The sequence below is a fragment of the Brachyistius frenatus genome, unplaced genomic scaffold (assembly GCF_029030835.1).
Source record: "Brachyistius frenatus isolate BFR_SWC_R1_liver_20210118 unplaced genomic scaffold, ASM2903083v1 Contig_327, whole genome shotgun sequence".
NCBI classification, from domain to species: Eukaryota; Metazoa; Chordata; class Actinopteri; family Embiotocidae; genus Brachyistius; species Brachyistius frenatus.
Window position 1 is genome coordinate 231,865 of NW_027210926.1, and position 23,273 is coordinate 255,137.

At 40.1% G+C, this 23,273-nt stretch overlaps 1 protein-coding gene across 8 annotated transcripts in view; it reads left to right on the forward strand.

Annotated features, from left to right (window-relative positions):
* The window catches only part of ubr4 (ubiquitin protein ligase E3 component n-recognin 4), a 51,485-nt gene that overhangs the window by 5,941 nt on the left and 22,271 nt on the right, over positions 1-23,273 (forward strand). For 3 of the 8 annotated variants that reach the window (XM_069723435.1, XM_069723429.1, XM_069723428.1), the window contains exons 7-52: positions 413-554; positions 732-856; positions 1,172-1,296; positions 1,620-1,679; positions 1,845-2,035; positions 2,342-2,441; positions 2,987-3,124; positions 3,270-3,387; positions 4,281-4,322; positions 7,172-7,359; positions 7,501-7,657; positions 7,777-7,862; positions 7,990-8,159; positions 8,456-8,735; positions 9,184-9,316; positions 9,450-9,529; positions 9,723-9,851; positions 10,716-10,898; positions 11,169-11,291; positions 11,384-11,613; positions 11,752-11,870; positions 11,963-12,060; positions 12,320-12,477; positions 12,635-12,841; positions 13,058-13,159; positions 13,243-13,343; positions 13,733-14,120; positions 14,359-14,422; positions 14,620-14,811; positions 15,485-15,555; positions 15,916-16,108; positions 16,867-17,100; positions 17,203-17,373; positions 17,511-17,693; positions 17,963-18,121; positions 18,365-18,517; positions 18,700-18,927; positions 19,110-19,267; positions 19,381-19,555; positions 19,728-19,929; positions 20,778-20,941; positions 21,110-21,326; positions 21,586-21,802; positions 22,518-22,550; positions 22,820-22,883; positions 22,997-23,131. In XM_069723435.1, coding sequence (XP_069579536.1) covers positions 413-554; positions 732-856; positions 1,172-1,296; positions 1,620-1,679; positions 1,845-2,035; positions 2,342-2,441; positions 2,987-3,124; positions 3,270-3,387; positions 4,281-4,322; positions 7,172-7,359; positions 7,501-7,657; positions 7,777-7,862; positions 7,990-8,159; positions 8,456-8,735; positions 9,184-9,316; positions 9,450-9,529; positions 9,723-9,851; positions 10,716-10,898; positions 11,169-11,291; positions 11,384-11,613; positions 11,752-11,870; positions 11,963-12,060; positions 12,320-12,477; positions 12,635-12,841; positions 13,058-13,159; positions 13,243-13,343; positions 13,733-14,120; positions 14,359-14,422; positions 14,620-14,811; positions 15,485-15,555; positions 15,916-16,108; positions 16,867-17,100; positions 17,203-17,373; positions 17,511-17,693; positions 17,963-18,121; positions 18,365-18,517; positions 18,700-18,927; positions 19,110-19,267; positions 19,381-19,555; positions 19,728-19,929; positions 20,778-20,941; positions 21,110-21,326; positions 21,586-21,802; positions 22,518-22,550; positions 22,820-22,883; positions 22,997-23,131 — 6,986 coding nt within the window. The remainder of the gene's footprint in view (positions 1-412; positions 555-731; positions 857-1,171; positions 1,297-1,619; positions 1,680-1,844; positions 2,036-2,341; positions 2,442-2,986; positions 3,125-3,269; positions 3,388-4,280; positions 4,323-7,171; positions 7,360-7,500; positions 7,658-7,776; positions 7,863-7,989; positions 8,160-8,455; positions 8,736-9,183; positions 9,317-9,449; positions 9,530-9,722; positions 9,852-10,715; positions 10,899-11,168; positions 11,292-11,383; positions 11,614-11,751; positions 11,871-11,962; positions 12,061-12,319; positions 12,478-12,634; positions 12,842-13,057; positions 13,160-13,242; positions 13,344-13,732; positions 14,121-14,358; positions 14,423-14,619; positions 14,812-15,484; positions 15,556-15,915; positions 16,109-16,866; positions 17,101-17,202; positions 17,374-17,510; positions 17,694-17,962; positions 18,122-18,364; positions 18,518-18,699; positions 18,928-19,109; positions 19,268-19,380; positions 19,556-19,727; positions 19,930-20,777; positions 20,942-21,109; positions 21,327-21,585; positions 21,803-22,517; positions 22,551-22,819; positions 22,884-22,996; positions 23,132-23,273) is intronic. The other 5 variants (XM_069723433.1, XM_069723430.1, XM_069723432.1 and 2 more) reach the window with 5 other exon arrangements.

Consider the following 23,273-nt stretch of genomic DNA (forward strand, 5'->3'; position numbering starts at 1 on the left):
TTCAAAAGCCAGCATTAATTCATAGGCATAAATACTTGCTATTGATTTTGCATATAACAGTAAAACAAATACATTTCTATAGTTTTTTTTTTATTTTTCTACAGAGCCCTCTTGAAGCTTTTCATAGTTTTTTTTTATGGATTCATGAAGTGTTTTAAATGTGAAGCACCTATCTCCCTTCATTGATATCCTGCATTATTCGAATGGAGTTTTAGTTTAGTGTGTTTGTCCTTGTCCTTCTTTTTTCACCGTATTCAATGGAAAAAGTGTACTTTGAAGCTTTATATCTTTTAAGAATCATTTATCTCTTTACATTGTAATGTTTCTTGCTGGGTTTGTGTTTCACTTTTTGTTCTTTTCTTGGTAACAATCAATTTAAAGAAACCATTTTTTTTCCACTTTGTCTTTCCAGGTGGGTCTGAGAAGTTGCTACGAGTGTGCCTCAACCTGCCCTACTTTCTGCGCTACATCAACCGCTTCCAGGATGCTGTATCAGCCAACTCTTTCTTTATCATGCCTGCCACAGTGGCTGATGCCACTGCTGTCCGCAATGGGTATTTACGTTTTATGTACTAGGTTATTATGATCTGACGTCATGTTTTTGTACATTATGTTAAAATGCAATATTATCTATGTTTTTGTATTTGTAACAGATGATGTATATTTGAATTCTGAGTTTCCCCCCTCAAACCTTCAACTATTTATATTCTGTATTTTAAATCCATATCTAGATTCCATTCACTGGTGATAGACGTAACCATGGCTTTGGACACACTCTCCTTGCCTGTACTGGAGCCCTTGACGCCAGGGAGACTACTGGATATGACGGTGCTGGCTTTGAGCTGTCTCTATGCTGGTAGGTGGTAACTTGCTGTGGGTAAAATTAATTATGCTGTTCAGTAATTCAGACTGCCAAAACATTCAACAACCAAACAGGGAGGAAGTGTAGACTTTACAGTGATACCAGTTTTCCTCAGCAAACAACTTTTTAGTCGACCATTAAGCACCGCAGCCATAAGACACATGTTTAAATGTACTACCACCATCTGCAGCAACTACTGCTCTTTCCCCTCTTAATTCAATAACCCAATACGTCAATATTGTCTGCATTGAGTTGAAAGTCAAAATGATTGAATATAAGAACAAATCTGTATTCATTTTCCTTGTTCAGGTGTGAGTGTGGCCACCTGCATGGCCATTCTACAGGTAGGCAGTGGCTTGCAGCTTCGCTCTGCCTCCACTGGCACTAAAGAGGAGGACTATGAAAATGACGCAGCCACAATTGTCCAGAAATGTGTGAGTATGACTGCAACATTTAAATGCATGTGCATATAGTAATGTGTAAAAACTTTAGGCACTGGAGATAAACTTCATACAAAGTGCAGTAGACAGACAAATCAAACTCAATATTTGCCTTTAGTACAGCACCAATTCTTCAAGGTACATGAGGTCTATATAGAGCTTATGTTGTCACATTTTCACATTGTAGGAAGTTTCCCCTGACGGTTTTTTTGTTTTTTTGTTTACAATGCCCGAAGATAGTTTTGCTAAAGTTTGTACCTTAGCTAGACACAGTATATTTATAATGATGACAAGTACAAAATATGTGTTCCTGACAGCTGGAGATTTATGAAATGATTGGACAAGCTATCAGCAACTCCCGCAGAGCTGGAGGAGAGGTGAGTGTCAGTTTTGAGTGGAATACCAGAATAGTAAAAGAATAGTACTAGTTCAATCATTTTCAGAGTCTTTGTCACTTCACAAGTGTTTTGTTTTTGAAGATGTAGTTAAGAATCATGTCATTTTCCAAATAATTTTTTTATTATTACTTTTGTGCACTTCAGCATTATCAGAACTTCCAGCTGCTTGGAGCCTGGTGCCTCTTAAACAGTCTGTACCTGATTCTGAACCTGAGCCCGACGGCCCTGGCTGATAAAGGGAAAGAAAAGGATCCCCTGGCTGCCCTGCGTGTCCGAGATATTGCTGCCCGCACCAAGGAGGGCGCAGGATCGCCGAAACTTGGTCCTGGCAAAGGGTACATTTTAATTATGAATATGAACAAAGTTAACATTATGTTTCTTGAGTAATTGTGGGTAGGGTTGGTCCTTTGATCTTCATCAGTAATGCTTTTTTCATAAATGAAGGTGTGGACATTGGTTTCTGTAATGAAATCTCTTGTGTCATATTGTCAAGGGGCATTAACTGATCACAGGCAAGGCCTGCATTTAAGATTAGACTCTTGTGAATAAAGCAAATTAATTATTACATTAGAGTAAAAAAATGAATGCATTCAAAGTCATTCTTAATTAATTATGTTTGTCATCTTTTGTTTTTTCTAAAGACACCAAGGGTTTGGCGTTCTGTCTGTTATCCTGGCCAACCACGCCATCAAACTTTTGACTTCGCTCTTCCAGGATCTGCAGGTTGAGGCTCTGCACCGGGTAAGTGAAGAATCAAAACAAATGTGGTTAGTTTCTATTGTATTTTAAACAAGATTGACATTATTTTACAGCAGGTGTAACACTGTGATGCTGTACTTTTAGCCAATATTGCTGGTATAAGACTTCACTTGCCACCATCGTTGTGCAGATTGAAGACATAAACTCTCCTGGAAACGTTACACTTAATGCCGGTGTCGCCAATGAAAGCAGGCTTTCATCCTGTAGTTTAAGGAACCGAAACCCTTCCTGTGCTTTAGTCAGGTCTATATGTCTTCTCATTCTCTGACTTCATAGATGTTATAGCCAGATCATGTCCCATGTCCCAACAAAAAGCTGACATACAGGTTTGCAAATCAGTCAAACTAATTTTGGTAATTCCAATCTTGATTTTTACATATATATATATTCAGTGTAGGAAAGTTTTCAATTGAAAATTATGTTAAAGATGTTAAAACACTCAAGAAAAAACAGTAATTAAAAAAAAAAAACGTGATCGTAGAAAGTCATGTTTGTTCATTCCAATCCCTCCCTCCTACGACCTCCAGGGTTGGGCGAGTGATGGACCACCAGCTGAGCTCAACATCATGGCACAGAGCACTTCCATCCAGAGGGTCCAAAGACTCATCGACTCTGTGCCCCTGACCAATCTACTTTTCACTCTTCTCTCCACCTCCTACAAAAAGGTGCAGTCATTTGTATTTATATCCCTGTATTTTGCATACTTGCTAGTCATGCAGTGTTGAATTTGGCTGTTGTTTGTCTATTTACAATTTTTTTTGGGCCAAAATTAATGGCTGTAAAATGTGGGATTGTTTTTGCTTCCAACAGGCTTGTGTTCTCCAGCGCCAGAGGAAGGGCTCAGTCAGCAGTGATGCCAGCGCTTCTACAGATTCAAACACCTACTATGAAGATGATTTCAGCAGCACGGAAGAGGACAGCAGCCAAGGTAGTTTTATTTTTCTGGAGTCGAGTAATTACATCAACATTTCAGAAAGTCTCCTTAATCGTCATGCTAGAGTATGCATCCACATAGCAGCTCAAGTTTGCAAAACAAGAAGAAATTACACTACTGGCTGCTGTCTGGGCACCATTTTTATATTAAATCCTGACACAAGAACAGTGCAGAACAACTCAAAAGGTCTAAGAAGATTAGAAGAAGACATTTTAATGAACTTGAAAGTAGAGGACTTTATTGACATGATGGGGAAAATGCAGCTGGGTATTAACTACACTGCTTATCAAATACTGTGACTTTGCAATTATAACTGGTTTTCCAAAAAGAGCACACGTGTTTTGTTGAGTGTAAATAAAATGATGATTTGGCTGCAAGTAGTATTCTACATTTAAGCAGCTATAGCATTTGATAATAAAAGAACAACAAATTGATGAAAGACGTCTCTGATCACAAGTGATCAGTTATCGTGATCATATATTGATCATTCGTTTAAGGGCCATAAATTGAAGGTCTGGCCATGTAACTGCAGATGTAATGGAAACACGCCTATGTGCTCATCTTCATAAGTAAAAAATCATCAACAAAGCCAGTAATCCAGAAGTTTTGTGTAATGCCTTCAAGTTATGCTGCAGATTTCCCTCCACGACAGTGTGGCTGCAGGTGCTAAAAGCAGACTCATGTTTGTGTTCGATCTGTTAGCTAGTGTCAGTGCTGAGCTGCATCAGTGAAGCAGTAAAACGAGTATGCTGTCAGTGGATCAGTCAGTCAGGTCATGTCAGCAGTGAGAAGGGTAAACGCATACATACGTACACAGTGATATCATTAAAATCTTTTGTCCCTTCATCACACAATGACAGTGTAGTTGACAGTGTCTACTATTTCAGCAGAGAGAAGACAGGAGAAGACAAGTACAGCTTGTGTCTCAGGTCAGCAGTTTTCTGTCCTCAGGTCAAAGACTTGGTGTCCACTTCACTGTCCTAGATTCATTTTTGTTATTGTATGTCTCACAATGTAGGCTCTGAGCTGTGACCCAAATAGCCTAGAAAATGATCGAGCCAGAGATGAAGAAGCTTTGACAAAACAGCTCCTAGACTCAAAGTTACTTTGTCTTATAATTAATACGGACTAAATTTTAAGTTGTCAAAGAGGTTCATCTGTGGCTCATTATGGTTTAAAGGATAATACCAGTGGTGTTGACATGTGGGTGCTCATTATTATTCCTACAAATATTGAAACCTTTGATTAAAGCTGACCGATTAACTGAACGTTGACATCAATATTTACAGTAACCAACAGTTGTGCTGTTGTTGGTATTTTCAGTGAAAACGTTGCTTCGGTGCTTCATCTGAAGAACAGTTTCTAAAGATTACTAGATCACCCCTTTTTCGTCCAGTTTTTGCTCGTGGCATGTTTCGCCTCGTTATGAACACTCATTTCAAACAAAGCAGCTTCTGACAGGAGGACTGCTCACAGTAATGTTATACTTGCAGTTGTCTGACTTTTCAGATTGTAGTTAACATTAGATGTAAACCTTTTTATTATTATTATTATTATTATTATTATTATTATTATTATTATTTTGAAATTGACTTTGTGGTCATATAACCTAGTAGTACCTTATTCTATTACCTGGAAGGTTTTTTTTGTTCCTCCTTTTGAAATTGTTTGAAGAAAAAAAGAAGTAACATCTGGGAAAAAGTGACTTGTTACATGTTAAAAAAAAATTAACTGTGGGAATGACCATTTTCAATGCAAAAATAATGCTAGACCCACATCAAACAGTGGTATCATTCTTGAATACAATGAATTCAAGATGTGCTTAATGGGCTTAAACACGCAATGCTACGTCTTGCTGTCACCTGAACAGTTCTGATTTTTGTATGTTGCATGCAAATGTGAATATCAACTGATTGTGATATTCTTTTAAAACATAAAAGTTGTGTCTTGTTTTTGTATTTAAGATAACCACACTGTCGTATCGATACGTTATCGCACCCACCAGAATAGGTGTGCAGGCTTTGTCTGTTGCCAGCCGGTAGCAGGCACAGGTGGGGGTTGTAGTGGAATAAATCTTGGTTAATATTTTTGAATGTGGAAACTGGGGAATAATGTGGGCAGTAGAGTTACATAAATTAGATGTAGTTGGGCTCCACCTCTACACATCGAACCGGCTCTTGAACCAAAACCCTAGAAAGAGGCGACTTGTTCAATTCCTAGTTCGGACTGTTTAAGGTTAGAAGCATTGAACGGGAGTGTTGCTGTGTTTCATGGAGATGACGGCTCTCAATATATTCATGTGCTTATCTGACCTCCGTGGGTTCCCTCGGTGAGGTTTTTGAGAGGGCTGTTGATTCTATAATTTTTCTGGGCAACATCAATGCACTCGTGTGAAATGATGGGAAAACCCAGAGGGTTTGACTGACAGCGATGGCCTGTCTGATTTGAATCTGAATGGAGCCTTGTGAAATCCATGTGTGCGTAAGCTAGTGGCAGCGTTCTTGGTAGCAGAACACCTAACGAGAGACTGCTGATTCACTTATGATCATATCGGTTTTTTTTAGTCGTATAACTATGCTGACATATACAGTATGTCTTACACTGAGCTGAGGAGAGTAGCCGAGCTGTCACCTGAGTTATATCAGGTGCTTCCATACAGACTGTAAACTTAAACTTGTTGTGAGGGTGAACTGGGAACATGTGGCAGAGGCCCCTGACAGCCAGGTCTTAAAAACCAGACCTTATTAAGTTAAAAGAGGAAATATTCATTTGGTGAATAGGATGTTGCATTGGTTCGGAGCAAATAAAGTCATTTAAAATCATGTGTAGGTGGGTGGACATCACCAAAATGTCATTTATTCCGGTCATTAAAAGTTGTGAGAGCTCGCAAAACACTCATATTTGATCACAATTTAAAATGGATATTTGTTCTAGCTGATGCATGTTTCTGTGCGTAGAAATCCAGTGCCTGTGACTTGTTGATTGTACCACAAAGCTTTATGCCATGTAATAATGCAACAGTGACGTGTTCTCAGTCCAGCACATACAGATTCCATCAGAGAATAACAAGACGTGTATGTTGCATCCAGTATGAATCTGATCCCAGCATTGTTTGTGTCATCGTTGCCAGTCGCAGAAAAGCATGTATAAGAACACTCAAAGGAAACGGTGAATTCAATATTGATTGTTTAAACGCTTGTATTTTTAATAGAAATCACTGAAAGGATCAGTCTTAATTGTAAAGACATTCTAAACAGTACTTTGGTCAAAAATAATAATTTTGTTAGAAATTCTAGGAGTGTGTTGGAGCTACACATGTTCGTGCTACACAATAATGAAAGATTATTTTGAGGACTGACATTGGCTACAAGAATATGGACTTTTAGAGCGACTCTTCACTGTAACAGAAAATCAATAGCCTGAGCTTTGTAATTTCTCCTGCTGATTTGATGGCAAGTGTTAACGAATATGATATATTGGCTTTATCTTATTCTCAGTGACAGCAATTAAAAGTGCGTCTTTAGAGAACAGTGTTTTCTAAAGAGAAATTCTTTAGTATTCATATTTAAGTGGATATTGACCAACAGTACGTCAGTATTTGTTCACTATTTACTACAGTTTTTGGCTCTTGTCCACTGCCTGCACTGTGTTGTAGGTGTCACGAATGAGTGTGAAGCTTTTTTACGTTCTTCACGACACAAATACCTTTTATTAGTTTCAGAACATTTCTCTCCTCCGCTCTTAGAAATGTATGTGAATAATTTGCCTGTCTCTGCAGATGACGACAGCGAGCCCATCTTGGGGCTGTGGTTTGAAGAGACGATTTCCCCAACCAAAGACAAAGTGGCTCCCCCACCCCCGCCCCCGCCCCCACCCTTGGAGACTTCACCCAGACTGAAGAGCCCCAGCAAGCAGAATCCGAGCGAGAATGGCAACATCTTAGCCGGCCGTAAAGATCCAGAACTGGTAAAGACTCATTTTTGCGTATCTGAGTAACATAGAGTATGATGCTGCTGCATTAAGTGCATAGTAAGCACTACATGTATTTTTATAATGCTTTTGTTACATCCATACCAACAGCCTGTTTGTAACTGTTTGTTCCTGTAGTTCCTCAGTTTAGCTTCTAGCATTCTGAACTTCATCACCACCTCAATGCTGAAGTCCAGGAACAACTTCATCCGCAACTACCTGAGCGTTTCTCTTACGGAGCAACACATGGCAACACTCGCAAGCATCATCAAAGACGTGGACAAGGATGTCAAAGGTATGGTTGAAAAAGACAGATGACTGCTTATCATGCTAATTGTGAAGATTTGCCCAACTACTAGACAGCAATGCATACCACAAGGTGTAATGCTTTTTTTTTTTTTTTCTTCTCCTCAGGCTCTTCAGATGAAGTGTTTTCTTTAGCTCTGTATCACTTCAACCACACCCTGGTAACCTCAGATCTTCCATCCCCCGCCCTGCAGGTAAAAGGATTTTTTTGTTTTGTTTACCAAGAAAAGACATTAGACTTATAATTGTTGCTCTTGAGTCATAGTTGGAATTGGTTGTCCAACGTCAGTGTCTCATTATCATATGTCTTGTCATTCACAGAGCACCCTTCTCCAGCAGTTGGGTGTTGCGCCCTTTTCAGAGGGTCCTTGGCCTCTGTACATTCACCCTCAGTCACTATCAGTCCTCTCCAGACTTCTCCTCATATGGCAGCACAAAGCGAGTGTGCAAGGAGAACCAGATGTGCCTGAGTGTATGAAAGTCTGGGAAAGGTATGACAACCATGGCTTTCTTATCGGTCTTGGTGTAATGGAGAAATGTGAATATCTAATGATGTAACTAACCTTAGACATCAGTTATTATTGTTGTTGTGAACTACTTGAGACATTGTACTTGTGATAATGACAAACAAGCAGTGATTGTTTGAATATTCCAAAAGACTTTGCTTTGAATTCACAATAACTAGTGAACTACAGTTTGAAAAAACGCATTAATTCTAATCTATTTTATACTGGCACACATTACTCCTAATTGTTCTTTTTTTCAATTTTTATTTTCCTACTCCTAGATTTCTGGGAACCTTGAAGCAGCACACCATCCAGGGTTCTCTTCATGGAGAAGACGACCTCAATGTGGAGCACCTCCAGCTCCTCCTGCTTCTTTTCCACAATCTGTCAGAACGTGGTCGTCGATCAGTCCTCGCTCTGGTCACCCAGGCCATCACTGAAGTGGCACAGAGCAAAGAGTCCCAGTTGAAGGCTGTTCCCCTCAACCTGGCCCGCCTGCTGCTGGTCTTTGACTACCTGTTGCGTCACTACTCCAAACCTCCCTTGTACCTTTTTGAACAGGTTAATGCTCATTTTGAAATTGTCTTGTGCTAATGGTAATTTTTGTTTCACAGTTTTTGCTGGGCATGTATTTCACTTGGTTTTTGTTCTTATTGCGTAGCATACCATTCAGCAAGAACACTAATTTAATAATGTTGATAACAGAAAAGATCCCATCCTGATTCTAACAAAAGGCTAATTTGAGTATAAAAATATTCACATAGTTACGTTCCCAGTGAATTTTTTTTTAGAGCAGCCACTGGTTTCACATTTAGAAAAAAAGCAGCAGATTTACATATATCTGATTTTCAGATTTGTACGTTTTTATTTTGAGTTATTTTGATTTCCTTGCGCTATAGAAGAAATAGCCACTTACTTGTACAAATCATTATTATTCTAATGTTGAATCTTTGTTTTTCTTTGGGATGATAGTAAATTAACTCCTCTCCATCATGAATGTTATTTGTAGGTGCAGTACAACCTCCTCACCCCACCATCTACCGGGCCAAGTTCAGTTCAGGAAGGTGGCAAAAGCAACAGCCTCCCACTTTACTATGGATTCAAAGAGGTGGAGGAGAACTGGGCTAAACACTGTTCAACAGGTAAAGCCAATGAAGAAAAATTGCTTTTTTACCAGCTTACACAGACAACAGTCCTGATCTATGAATATGATTATTCATTCATAGCAGGTGAGAAAATAGAATTATTTTTTCTATTCATGTGCACCTTTTCTAGATTCGAATGTTCAGCCCAAGTTCTACTGCGTTCTGTCCCCGGAGGCGTCTGAAGATGATATCAGCCGACTAGACAGCAAGGTGGGACGAGAACCTTTTTTCATTCATTTGAATCAGTATTCAGTCATCCAGTTACATGTGTGTGTTCTTGAGACTGCATAATATTTCCCTCTCTATCTGTACATGTCTATATCTGTATAAATCTGTTCACATCAGCATGAATGAATATGGCTGTGCCTCACTTTTGTTAAAAACATTTTTTTTGTCCTGGTAGGTCTTTCCAAAGCTTTTTAATGGAGCGGTTAAATACGATGAACTCTATGCATGGCTCATCTCACTCCTGGCAGCAGGCTCTCAGTTTGACACAGCAAGAAGACAAGAGACCAAGCCCATCACTCCTATGGTGAGAAAAAAAAACCACGAACAAACTGTACGCTGTGAAAGCAGGTGGCATTAAACAGCTGTCGTGTGCAGCGCTTCATGCTCAGTGTGGCTGCACCTTTATTCAATTATAGTATTTCAAATACACGTTTTACTAAATTTCCCTGCTGTGGGATTAATAAAGTCGAATGTAATTGATCTGCAAACAGTTTTAATGTATTAAAGGAGTATCATGGACAATGATGTAATGAGACAATACTATGACGATATTATAAATGTTCTACTAATAAAATAGCTTGATGTTATTTAGAGTTACACATGGTTCCAACACTGTGTTCACGTTGGTACCAGTCATCTGGTGTCTGCTCCCTGCTGCAAGTCTCTGCAATGATGCCTCCACTTGACCGGTGACTGCCATCAATACTAAAGAAGAAAACGCTGCTTGATTGCGGGCTCTCCGCTCCTCCAATTACAGTATACAACGTGAAAATGATTTCATACCTGTAAGAATGGGTTGTTGCCCCTGTTGACGGATTTTTCCATCCAGGACATTGGTGCACATCTCCCAACGGGAACACAACATTACTCCCATGTTGTGTTGATTAATGTACAATCTGTACCAGTATGGATACATGAAAGTATTAAGCAGAGCAGATAAATCACTGTCGTAGAGCTGTTTCAAGGATGCCCAGGTTCTCTCTGGTTGAGATAAAGTTACTTAAGACTTGAGTTAAGTGCATACACATAGACAGGTGTCAGTGCTCCTATACTATATACTTTAATTCCTGTAAGTGCTCAATAATAATAAAAGCAGCAAACTCCAGCTTTGACAACAGTTGAGCACATTGTGCTAAACCGTGTATGTTTGCTCTGTTCCCCTGCACAGGAGGCCTGCTCCCTACAGTACTACTTCCTGGTACTTTGGAGGATCCTGGGTGTCTTACCGCCCTCAAAAGCGTTCATGGAGCAGCTGAAGACCGGCTGCAGCGACCCCAATGAGAGCGATATCCTGCACACACTGCGGTGGTCCTCACGTCTCCGGGTGTCTACATACGTGAATTGGACCAAGGTCTGTTGGTGCCTGGAAGTATTACAGAATGTCTTAGTAGCATGTTTGGCACCATGTGTGTTGTTTTGTTGTTGTTGTTGTTTTGTTTGTAAATTAAGGCCAAGATATTTACATTAGAATTTTAGACTTTATTATTTAGCTTTTTCAGAGACACAATCTGAACGTTTCTAAAATGATTGACTTCTGTGATTTCGGTCGAACTTCAGACCTGGAATGTGATATCTTGTGGTCTATTTTGATGTACAACTATGCCTATGTCATCTTTTACAGGATCACTTGGTGAAACAGGGGATGAAAGCAGACCAAGCAGCCTCACTGGTTGAGATGACAGCTGCTAAGTGCAGCACCGTCAAATATGATGTGGAGCTAGCAGAGGAGTTCATTGCCAGACAGGTAATGATTACAATGTAGTCACGATGACCTGAGTAGATTGTTTTTCTAACACCGTTATGAACTCACCCTTTGACAACTTGATTCTGTTGCAGATTTCCACGTTCTCGAGTGTAGACCCAAATGTCATCCTTCCACTGCATCAGTTGCCCTCTCTTCAAGCCATCTACACACTGGATGCAGTCATCTCTAAAGTGCAGGTTTCCTTAGATGAACACTTGTCCAAGGTTGCCATCGAGGCTGACACCCACAAGTCCTCTGAGATCACAAAGAACCTGCTGCCCGCCACACTGCAGCTCACTGACATTTACACAGCTTTTACAAGGTGAGAAAAGGGCGTGTTTATAAGACCATATTTTATCTAGCAGGCTGGAGTACAAGGATGAGATTTGAACCCCACTTTATGTAAGTTTTGTAACCACGTATCCTGATGTAATCATTAAAACAAACTTGTGTTGAACAGATCGTACCTACTCATGAACATCCCAGAGGAAGGGGAGAACAAGCTGACAGATGCTAAGCTCCAAGGCTATGCTGCAGTTCTGTCCATTGGCTCCACCCGTTGCAAGGCCAACATGCTGGGTATGTTGGAACATGTTTAACAATACATTAAGATTCACAACTTTACTGTGCACCCCCCGTTTTAACCTGAACTTTTAAATACATCTTCACAGGTCATAGTATCATGCAGAACTTACCATCAGCTGTACAGACAATATGCGAGACTTGGAACAGCGTCCACACCAATGAATTCCCCAATATTGGGTCATGGGTATGTGAATAAAGTTGTTGCTCTTAAAGTTGTTGGCACCTCCTTTTCATGCAGCTTACAAGCAACCTATGATTAGTTAGAAAATATTCATAAACATAAGTAAACGTTTATTAGATATAGTATAATAACAAAAACAACCTGTAAAATATGAAGATTTGCTTTTACTCTTTGTCCCCCACCTTACTCGGCATGTCATTTATCCAAACATCCTTGTTCCAGCAATTATGAGACTAAGAGTCTGGTGTGTTTTCTTTCTCAGCGAAATGCATTTGCCAATGACACGATTCCATCAGAGAGCTACATCAGCGCCATCCAAGCAGCTCATCTGGGCACACTGAGTTGTCAGTCCTTGCCTCTGGCCTCTTCTCTGAAACACATCCTTCTCTCATTGGTTCGCCTCACTGGCGACCTCATTGTGTAAGTGCTTCTCCAAATCTGTCAAAAATCCATAACCTTAAACATGTACACAACTGTATGTGATTTAAAAAAAAAAAAATTAAATTAAAAAAAAAAGATGTTATTCATGAAAACGTGTTGTCTCCCTTTTAATCTTGCTGCATGTTTGTCTTTTCAGTACAGAGGAGCTGAACCCCTCACAGGTTGTGAGCACTCTGCTGCCTCTCCTCCTGGAGAGCAGCACAGAGAGCGTCGCTGAGATCAGCAGCACCTCACTGGAGCGCGTCCTCGGCCCATCGGAGTCAGACGCCTTCCTTGCCCGCATCTACGAGCGTTTGGTGACCGGGTGTTACAACATCATTGCCAATCACTCAGACCCTAACAGGTGTGCCATGTCTGATTTGATTCATGAATTAAACTTGCACTGAATCAAAACAGAAAACTGGTGTTGGTTGTGATGAAGTCACTGAAATACCCCCCATCCCTCCCCCAGTGCAGCTGTTTGTCTTTCTCAGCACAATGCTTTTTGTTTTCTTGCCTGCAGCTTTATTGTGTGGTTGTGTTGGATTGCGGTTAAACATTTTTATTTCTCATTTTCTAGTGGTTTGGATGAGTCTGTCCTCGAGGAATGCCTTCAGTACCTTGAAAAACAGCTTGAGAGCATTCAGGTCCGAAAGGCAATGGAAGAATTCTTTTCCTTCAGGTATTTGGTCAACTAATATCCCAGGCTACATTATTACTAGTTTATCTGGCCACCCCACATATTTTGTATTTCTTCTTTTCCAGTGGAGAGCTTGTCCAGATTATGATGGCGACAGCAAATGAGAAACTATCTGCCAAGTTCTGCAATAGGGTGCTGAAATTCTTCACCAAGCTTTTCCAGCTCAGTAAGTCTACTGTTGTCAGAGTTGACTTCAAACAATAAAAACTTATTTAAAGGTGGGAGTATGCTTCAAATGGACTGGTTTGTACAAAATGTCTGATCGCTTATGAAGGCAAAATATTAACTGCTGTTCCAAATGGTCTCATTTAAGGCGGAGTGTAAACCCTGCATAATTTGTCACCTCTGCACACTAAAAGCTGTGTAAAGTAGGCATGCTTGTTTATTTTGTAAAATGTCAAAAGCAACCCCTTGTATTCTGATAGTCAAAAAACCTTGGGATGGTGATGTTCTAACAAACACTTCATATGAAGTATACTGACATTCTTAAGAAAGCTACTGATGCATTAGTTTCCTCTACAAGCTTAAATCTCATGTTGATTCTTTCATCCCCAGCTGAGAAGAGTCCAAACCCAAGCCTGTTATGTCTGTGTGGCTCTCTGGCCCAGCTGGCCTGTGTGGAGCCCTCTCGGCTGCAGTCCTGGTTGACACGGATGACGGCTGCTCCACCAAAGGATTCGGAGCAAATGGAGATTGTGCAAGAAAACCGACAGCTTCTGCAGGTGCTCACCACTCATATTGTGCGTGACAATAGCCAGGTGGGCGAAGGAGTGTGCACTGTCCTCCTCAGCACACTTATTCCCATGGCAACAGACATGCTGGCCAATGGTGATGGGACAGGCTTTCCTGAGCTCATGATCATCATGGCCACTCTTGCCAGTGCTGGACAGGGGGCTGGCCACCTGCAGCTGCACAGGGCTGCGATCGACTGGCTGACTAGATGGTAAGAAACCAGTTTCACAGACATGTAGGTCCAAGTTCCAGTCACATTTCAAATGTAATTCACATCAGGGAACTGTTTGTTCTTTTTGCCAATTCTGTTAGGGCCAAATTCACTAGAAAAACTGCTTCTTCTTTTTTTTTCAGATTGAAGGATTGTATTTTGTCTGACCTCAATGTTTACTAATGATCAAAGTTAAATTTCTGAATAATTTAAAATTAAATTATTATTGTTTTTGCAGCAAAAAGTATTTAACACAGAAGAATGTTGTGGAGAAAGTGAGCACAAACTTGTCCCACGGAAAGGTATGTTTTATTTTATTTATCTGTGTATATTTTAGAAGAATCTAATGGCACCAGTTTACAGAAGTGCATTATTTCGAAGCCCCCAAGGTTTAATTACATTCCCAACAATAGTTCAGCTTGTGTTTCCCATCTGGTAGTTTATTATATGTAAATTTTAATTGTCCAGCAATTGATGTGTACCTTTTCTTTGATTCCAGCATGCCAGCATGCTGGAATGCTCATGCCACATCATCTCCTATTTGGCTGATGTCATGAATGCCTTGCGGCAAAGCAGTGGCCAAGGCACCACAGCACTGCTGATGGATGGAGAAGAGAAGGCCATGGAAGTAGACTCGGACTGGGTGGAGGAACTTGCAGTAGAGGAAGATGATTCCCAGGCAGAGGACTCTGTAAGATGGCATCTATTTATTCCAGTCTTTCTCAAACAGGACAATGTTTTGTTATTAGTATACAAACTTAAATGTAAAATGGTGTGGAATTGTGAGGCGTTGTGAATCCCACTATCGCAAAAATATCTACGCAGTTTAGATTATGTATAATGGAATTTTGTGTTAAATTTGTTTTCTGAACTAAATACAAAGGCCAAATTAATGTATAATGAACCCTTTTGATTAATATTAGACAACAGAAAAATGACCTTTAAATAGCCTTTTTCCTGCTGCAGGTTGATTTAGAAGGAAAATCCCTCTGGCTGTGGGTCTTGACTCCTAATATAGGTCACGACCTGGCGGAGCAAAGATAACATTACATTTTCTTTCTCAGATCCCAAGAATTCCGCTTGTTGTTTCTTTAATGGTTTTAAACAATGTTCTGTAGATAACTTTCAGTGAAAGACAACAATTGAATTATATAAAATTGATTTTTAACATTATGGCTTGATCCTTGTTGACTAATGAGCTGCATATGTTTCTATTTCTCTGTAGTTATAAGGGTCTTTAATATTTAGCTGAATCCATATATAGAGACTGAAATATATAAGTTGTGCATGGAATTTTTTTTCTTTTGCTGTACTCGTGCTATATGGAAAATAATCATTTTAACATGCATGTCATTGTTTGACAGGATGAAGACTCCCTTTGCAACAAACTCTGCACTTTCACCATTACTCAGAAGGAGTTCATGAACCAACACTGGTAAAGAAAAATTCATAGTTTACTATGACCTTGGCTTTATTCTTACAAGAGACCGGGGTTTTTAATTTTATACCCAACCTGGCAGCAATATGTTGAAGATTTCTCTGAGCTGAACTCAGGTCTTGGAAAGAAATCTGTTTGGTTTGCTCAGAAATTTGGTTATATTTGTTCTATCATGCTCATACACTAATCCCTGCGACATTAGCTTAATATGTTTTTCTTGATTAAAAAAAAACATTCATGTCTCCTGTAATAGGTCCCTGCAAAGATGATATAGAAAAACAGCATGCAGGCAACACTCTGGTTGTTACTAAACTGAAGTACTATACATAGCCTTGCCTGTTCCTTTTTATTCTGCAGGTACCACTGTCACACCTGCAAGATGGTGGATGGGGTAGGTGTTTGCACAGTGTGCGCCAAGGTCTGTCACAAAGACCATGAGATCTCCTATGCCAAATATGGCTCTTTCTTCTGTGACTGCGGTGCCAAAGAGGATGGCAGCTGCCAGGTGAGACCGAATACCTCAGGTCATCATGGGAAGAGAACAACAGCGGTAACTTTGGCTTGCAAGTCATTCCCCCATTGACTTCCATCCTGTCATTTCACTTGATCAGGGTCATAGCTAGTCCACACACGTGGCCAGAAAATGAGAGGAATCATGTTTTGAATGTCTGTTGTCAACTTTTTGTGTACTGAAAAGGCCAGCTTCCCTAGTTAATCTTAAAAGATGGATTTTATGAGTGTGCATGTGATGACGAACAAACCATCAACCACATTTTACCTTCAGTTTACTGTTTGATAAGAAGTGTGATAGATCTTTAGCATTCTGTGTCACTGTTTTGGTTAAAAATGCTCATAATTGTTTTGTTCACCTTTTGTAAATGTATTTTTTCACTTTAGTAATTGTACAAATTGATCTTTACTGTCCTGTAAGAGGATAACAAAGTGAGAGTATATGTCATTGGCATGCAGCAAATTCCTTGTATCAGTACAGTTAATTGCCCCAGTGATAGCAAGAGTATTGCCAGTCTTAGTTTGCTGTACTAGAAGTTTAGATAAAGTTCACCTCCATTATACACTGTTTCTATGACCATCTTTTTGACTATATACTCCACTTTTTGGAGGAGCTAGCAAAGTTAAAAAAACAAACTCAAGATTATCCTAAATGTAAAGAAACTGTACAAAGATGATGGTCTTATGTGAAAGTATTGTATATGATATCCTGCCATATTGAAGTATGCATGCACGTGAGAGGTGACATGGTTGGGTTTTCTCGTCTGGTCAACTTTGTTTTCGTTATATTATTCGCAGGCTTTGGTCAAACGCAGCCCCAGCAGCGGCATGGGCTCCACTCTCAAAGAGTCTTCAGCGTTCCAGAGTGAACTGCGTATGCCCGAAAGTGCTATCCGCCACCAGAATGCATCTCCCTCGGACAAGGGCAAGGTCACCATCTGTGATGGCAAACCTGGTGATGAAGACAGACCTAAGAAGAGCAGTGTTTGCAAGAGCATTGAGGGCTGCCAGGAGGAGCTGCTAACACAAGTGGTTAGAGAGAGTGTATTTTTTTCCTTTAAGGTTTGCTTTGCATGTACTGTACTGTATTTTATTTTATGTGACATATGCTTTTGGCTCTTTTTTCCATGGCAGATGGGATCATCCACTGCTGTAGTCATACTGGAAATGCTCATGTTTCTGATGGAAGCCATCCAGACCAATTTCCAGCAGGCATCAGCAGTGGGAAGCAGCAGCCGTGCTCAGCAAGCCCTCAATGAACTGCATACTCAGGACAAAAATGTTGAGATGACAGACCAGTTAATGGTACAATGACATAAATAGTTATTTTAATAGACATAAAAATAGAGTGGTTCAGAAAATCACTTGATCATTAATTGAAACCTTTTGAGAAACGGCATGAAATTGTAAATTATTGTGTTTACTGTTGCTCTTTTCCTCAGGTGCCGACACTCGGCTCTCAGGAAGGTGCTTTTGAGAATGTGAGGATGAACTACAGTGGCGACCAGGGTCAAACCATACGCCAGCTCATCAGTGCACATGTCCTGCGCCGTGTTGCCATGTGTGTCCTGTCCTCACCACACGGCCGCCGCCAGCACCTTGCAGTCAGCCATGAAAAGGGAAAGGTAAACATGTTAACTGTCTTTAGTTCCATGAAATAAGCTTGAGAGAGAAATCTACCATACGACTAAATGATCAAATCTATTTCTACCCGTTTTAATGTGCATACATTTTGTTTTTTAAAAATACATTTATTTCTTTTTTTTGTTGTAATTGTGTATATTTCTCAAGAAATTCCTTTTTTTTTTTTCTTCTTAAAGTTAATCACCAGTTTGCAGTGTCATTATTTTAGAACAGCAGATGACTCATTTTCTCTGTATCTCCTGCTCAACAGATAACAGTTCTGCAGCTGTCCACCTTGCTGAAGCAAGCTGATTCGAGTAAGAGGAAGCTGACGCTGACCCGTCTGGCCTCGGCCCCCGTCCCCTTCACTGTCCTCAGTCTGACAGGCAACCCTTGTAATGAAGATTACTTGGCTGTGTGTGGTCTTAAGGTGAGAAAAACAGCTTCTAAAATTTTTATGATTGTTTTTATTTGTTTTTTTCACAAATACAATGAGAAAAGTTGACAAGAAAAAAAAAACACAATTAAGTTCCCGTCAAATAGTAATCGTTGTAGAATCCATAATCGATACTCAAATTGCACATTACGCAGGAATATTTAACAAGTTCCTTTTATATGAATGGTTTCTATTTGTTATTTAACCATCTTGTCTTTGTTCCTCTATTTTTTCCAGGACTGCCATGTTCTAACGTTCAGCAGCACCGGCTCTGTGTCAGACCATCTGGTGCTGCACCCACAGCTGGCTACAGGCAACTTCATCATCAAAGCTATCTGGTTACCAGGCTCACAGACTGAACTTGCCATCATCACTGCTGACTTTGTCAAGGTATATATTAGGAAATTATAGTTATACTTATGTGTTAATGTTCCTGATTTGATTTACGTTTCCACTAATTTGGGAAGAAAGTTACTCACAGTTTAACTCTAATTATGTAGCTTTTTGCATCTAAGAAAAGAACTGTTGTTTAATACTTGTTTTTTTTTCTATTTGTCTCTCTTGGAAAACAGGTCTATGACTTGTCAGTGGATGCTCTGAGTCCCATGTACTACTTCCTGCTTCCTAGTTCCAAGATCCGTGATGCTACATTCCTTTTCAATGAAGAGGGGAAAAACATTATTGTAATAATGTCTTCAGCGGGTTACATGTACACCCAGATCATGGACGAATCCAGCAGTGCTCAACATGGCCCTTTCTATGTCACAAATGTACTGGAGATAACCCATGAAGACTTGAAGGTAACAAGGATTTATTTGGAGACCGCAAACATATATCTTCAAATTCGTGTGAGGTTGATGTTGTGCAAAATATTTACCGTAAATGCTTCCTGAAAAGGTCTACAATAATATATATTTTAGATTTTTATTTAGTTGACTTACAGAGAGATGTATTGAGATAAATTCTTTCTTTGTAACCCCAGGATAGCAACGGACAGGTAGCTGGCGGCGGCGTGTCTGTCTATTACTCCCACGTCCTGCAGATGCTTTTCTTCAGCTACAGCCAGGGAAAGTCTTTCGCTGCCACAGTGAGCCGCAGCACGACCGAAGTGCAGAAGCTCTTCGCCATCAACATCAAAGGGTAACGCTTCCTCCCCACCCTGCGTGATTTCTTTGCTTCCCTGGACCTGCTCTGGGTCTAGAAAATGTAATGGTAACTGGAAAAACATTCTCCTGTCCTCCTGCTTCCTTTAGCTCTAACGGTGGCAGCAGTAAGATGTCACCTGCTCTGTGCCAGTGGTCCGAGGTCATGAACCACCCGGGCCTGGTGGCTTGCGTCCAGCAGACAACAGGCATACCTCTGGTTATCATGGTCAAACCTGACACCTTCCTCATTCAAGAGATTAAAACTCTGCCAGCCAAAGCAAAGGTAAGGGTTTTATATAATATAAAATAGAATAAGGAAATTCATTAAACGGTAAAGAAAAAAATGTTTCAGAGCACAAACAGTGCAATTCAGGAATGTGTGTAGTGTATACCTTGAACACATTTGCTCTTGTCTTGTTTATGGTTAACATTCATTTATGATGTCTTTTTCACAGATCCAAGATATGGTAGCTATCCGACACACTGCCAGTAATGAGCAACAGCGCACTACCATGATTCTTCTTTGTGAGGATGGAAGCCTGCGAATCTACATGGCCAACGTGGACAACACCTCGTACTGGCTCCAGCCCTCGCTGCAGCCCAGCTGCGGCATCAGTATCATGAAGCCGGTCCGCAAGCGTAAAGCTGCTGCTGCTAGTGAGTTTGTGGCCAGTGAAATTTCATTATTTTTTCCAATGTACAGTGCATCTGGAAAGTATTCACAACGCTTCACTTTTTCCACATTTTGTTATGGGACAGCCTTATTCCAAAATGGATTAAATTAATTTTTTTCCCTCAAAATTCTACACACTATACCCCATAATGATAATGTGAAAAAAGGTTTTTTGAAATTTTTGCAAATCTATGAAAAAAATGAAAATATAACGCGTACATAAGTATTCACAGCCTTTGCCATGACACTCAAAATTGAGCTCGGGTGCATCCTGTTTCCACTGATCATCCTTGAGATGTTTCTACAACTTGATTGGAGTTCACCTGTGGTAAATTCAGTTGATTGGACATGATTTGGAAAGACACACACCGTCTATATAAGGTCCCACAGTTGACAGTGCATGTCAGAGCACAAACCAAGCCATGAAGTCCAAAGAATTGTCTGTAGAACTCTGAGACAGGATTGTATCGAGGCACAGATCTGGGGAAGGCTACAGAAAAATACATGTTTATTTACTAAAATCACCAGTTAACCTTTACTAACATTTGAATAGTTACCATACCCACGGTCTCTTCTTGTTCATAAATTCCTTTTGTTTGCCTTTTTGGCGTCAGTTCTATCTTCTTAAAAGTTCACTTTCATCCAAGTTAACATTCATTCAAATTTTCTTCAGCATTTCTATAAAGACATTTAGTACTTTCTAAGGATCATAAGCATTAACTGAAAATAAATTTAGCAGAATGTGCTTGCAAGAAAATGCTTGCTAGCATACACGTAACATGCACTGTGTAACCCAAATGTTCTAATATCAATGTAATGATTTTACTTTAAGCCACCCGGACCTCCAGTCAGGTGACATTCCCAGTGGACTTCTTTGAACACAACCAACAATTGACAGAGGTGGAGTTTGGGGGTAATGACTTGCTGCAGGTCTACAATGGACAGCAGATCAAACACAGGCTCAACTCCACAGGGATGTATGTGGCCAACACAAAGGTAGGGTTACTTGAAGTGAATGATTCTCTATCAGAAATGGTTCAAGACACTGCTGTGTTTTTTCTTGCATAATCAATTGCGAGCATCAGTCATGCACGACCTGTCTATGCCAACACATGAACTAAATGATTCTGGTTTCTCTTATTTTCTGTCTTTCTTTCTCTGTAGCCTGGGGGATTCACTGTGGAAGCGGTGAACAACAACACTTCAATGGTGATGACAGGCATGCGGGTGCAGGTGGGCACTCAGGCCATTGAAAGGGCTCCTTCCTATGTGGAGGTCTTTGGCCGCACCATGCAGATAAACCTGACGAGAGCCCGCTGGTTTGACTTCCCCTTCACCAGAGAAGAGGCTCTCCAGGCTGACAAGAAGCTGTCCATATTTAGTAAGATCAAAAGTGATGATTATATTGCTTTTATTGCTCCTTGCTTTTAAAGAATATATATTATCCCTTGTATTGTTATCCACCTTCCATTACCAAAATTCTTACATCATGAAATGGTTTCAAATGCATTTTATGCAATATCTATCTTGCTAAACAATGTCTATATGATGTCTGTGAGCTCATCTGATCTGCTTCTATGATTTGGTCACACTGAATTTGCAGCAGACCGTTAAGATGCATCTCCTTGTTCTTTTTAAAGTTGGAGCATCTGTTGACCCGGCTGGAGTCACCATGCTTGATTCGATCAAGATCTATGGTAAAACCAAGGAGCAGTTCGGCTGGCCTGAGGACCCACCAGAGGACTTCTCCTCTGCCTCAGTTAACAATGTCTGCAGTCCCAGCCTCAACCAGGGCAATGGAACCACTGATGGAGACATAGCTACTCCAACCACAACCAGTGGCACTGTGCTGGAGAGGTATGAGCTTTCCACTTTAGGGTTCAACACAACTTCTTGGCATTTGCAGTTCTCAGTCCCCTGTAGATGAGTTAACCACATCTGATGAGACAGTGTGACCGCTGACTTTGTAATCAAATTTGTGTCACTTTTAAACTACCTGTTGTCTACACAGTCTGATTGTTGACCATTTAGACAGCGGGGGTATCTATCCTTGTACCTATATAAGACCATTGTGGGCTCACTAGTTAGCATTACTGTTTTAACATGTTTGAATGACTTTTGCTTTAATATCATGAGGTACATTGATTTGACAGTAAATTTATTTTGCTGGATTAGCCAAAAATAGTTCTATAGTCTATAGTTTATCTGTAATTTCTCAAACAATTTCCAGGGAAATGCTATGTTATCATATGAAGAGATATTGTGGCAAAACCCATTACAATCATCATAACAGATGTTTTTTTTTGTTTTTGTTTTGTTTTAATCTCATACTGCTCTCTTTTAGCGTATCATCATGAGTCCAGTTATGTAGGAGTTGTTGGGCACAAGCCTGAGTCTTGAACAGTGGCCGTTGGGTTCTCTTTAGAGTGTTTAGTGCATGGCTCTTGTGATCATCTTTTCTTGCATGCCTCTCTTTTGTTTAACTGAATCATTTAATTTCACTTGTTTCTTTCTGTGATCCTCACACTTATTTTTGTTCTTTTTCTTTTGCTCCCAAAAATACAATAAAAAGTTGTGAAACTGAGTCCTTATCAACCTTGGACCGGTTAGTAACTGCCCTTTCTCTGCTTGTTTGTATGGTTTTGTGCATGTGTGCCAGTTTGTGTGAACATGCCACGCATCATCTACACACTTGTGCAACAACAAAAACATTTTTTTTCCTGGCAACATTTCTTCTTGCATTTAGTGTTGTTTTGCATTTAGATTAGCACAAACTGCAACAGATTGAGAATGCTTTTTTTCTGAATGATTGATTGGTTGTCTTAAGGCAAAAACTACAGGAGAGGCAGAATTGATCTTGTCTTTCAATTTTAGGTTGGTGGTCAGCTCCCTTGAGGCTTTGGAAAGCTGCTTTGCAGTAGGTTCATCCAGTGAAAAGGTAACCTGATGAAGATTTGATTCTTTATTGGAAAAAAGCAATATCACATTCCCTGCATTCAACTTGATTTTCTTTCGGGACCATTGTTAATTCATGTTTTTAACCTTGTGCAGGAGAAAAACAAGGCAGCAGCACTGGAGTTGGCCACTTTACTCCTGTCCATGCCAACTCCTGCAGGTGTGCAGCAGCAGACAAAGGGACTACTTGCCAGCCTTCACACCAGCCGTACTGCCTACCACAACCACAAGGTAAAAATAAATCACATTTGACATTTTCTGTCTTTATCATATTTTGAGTTGCCCTGCAAAATTTCTATACTGTATCCATTGCATTATTGGTATATTAGTATTATTATGGTTATTAGCAATATTATTTTATAACTGTTCAGAT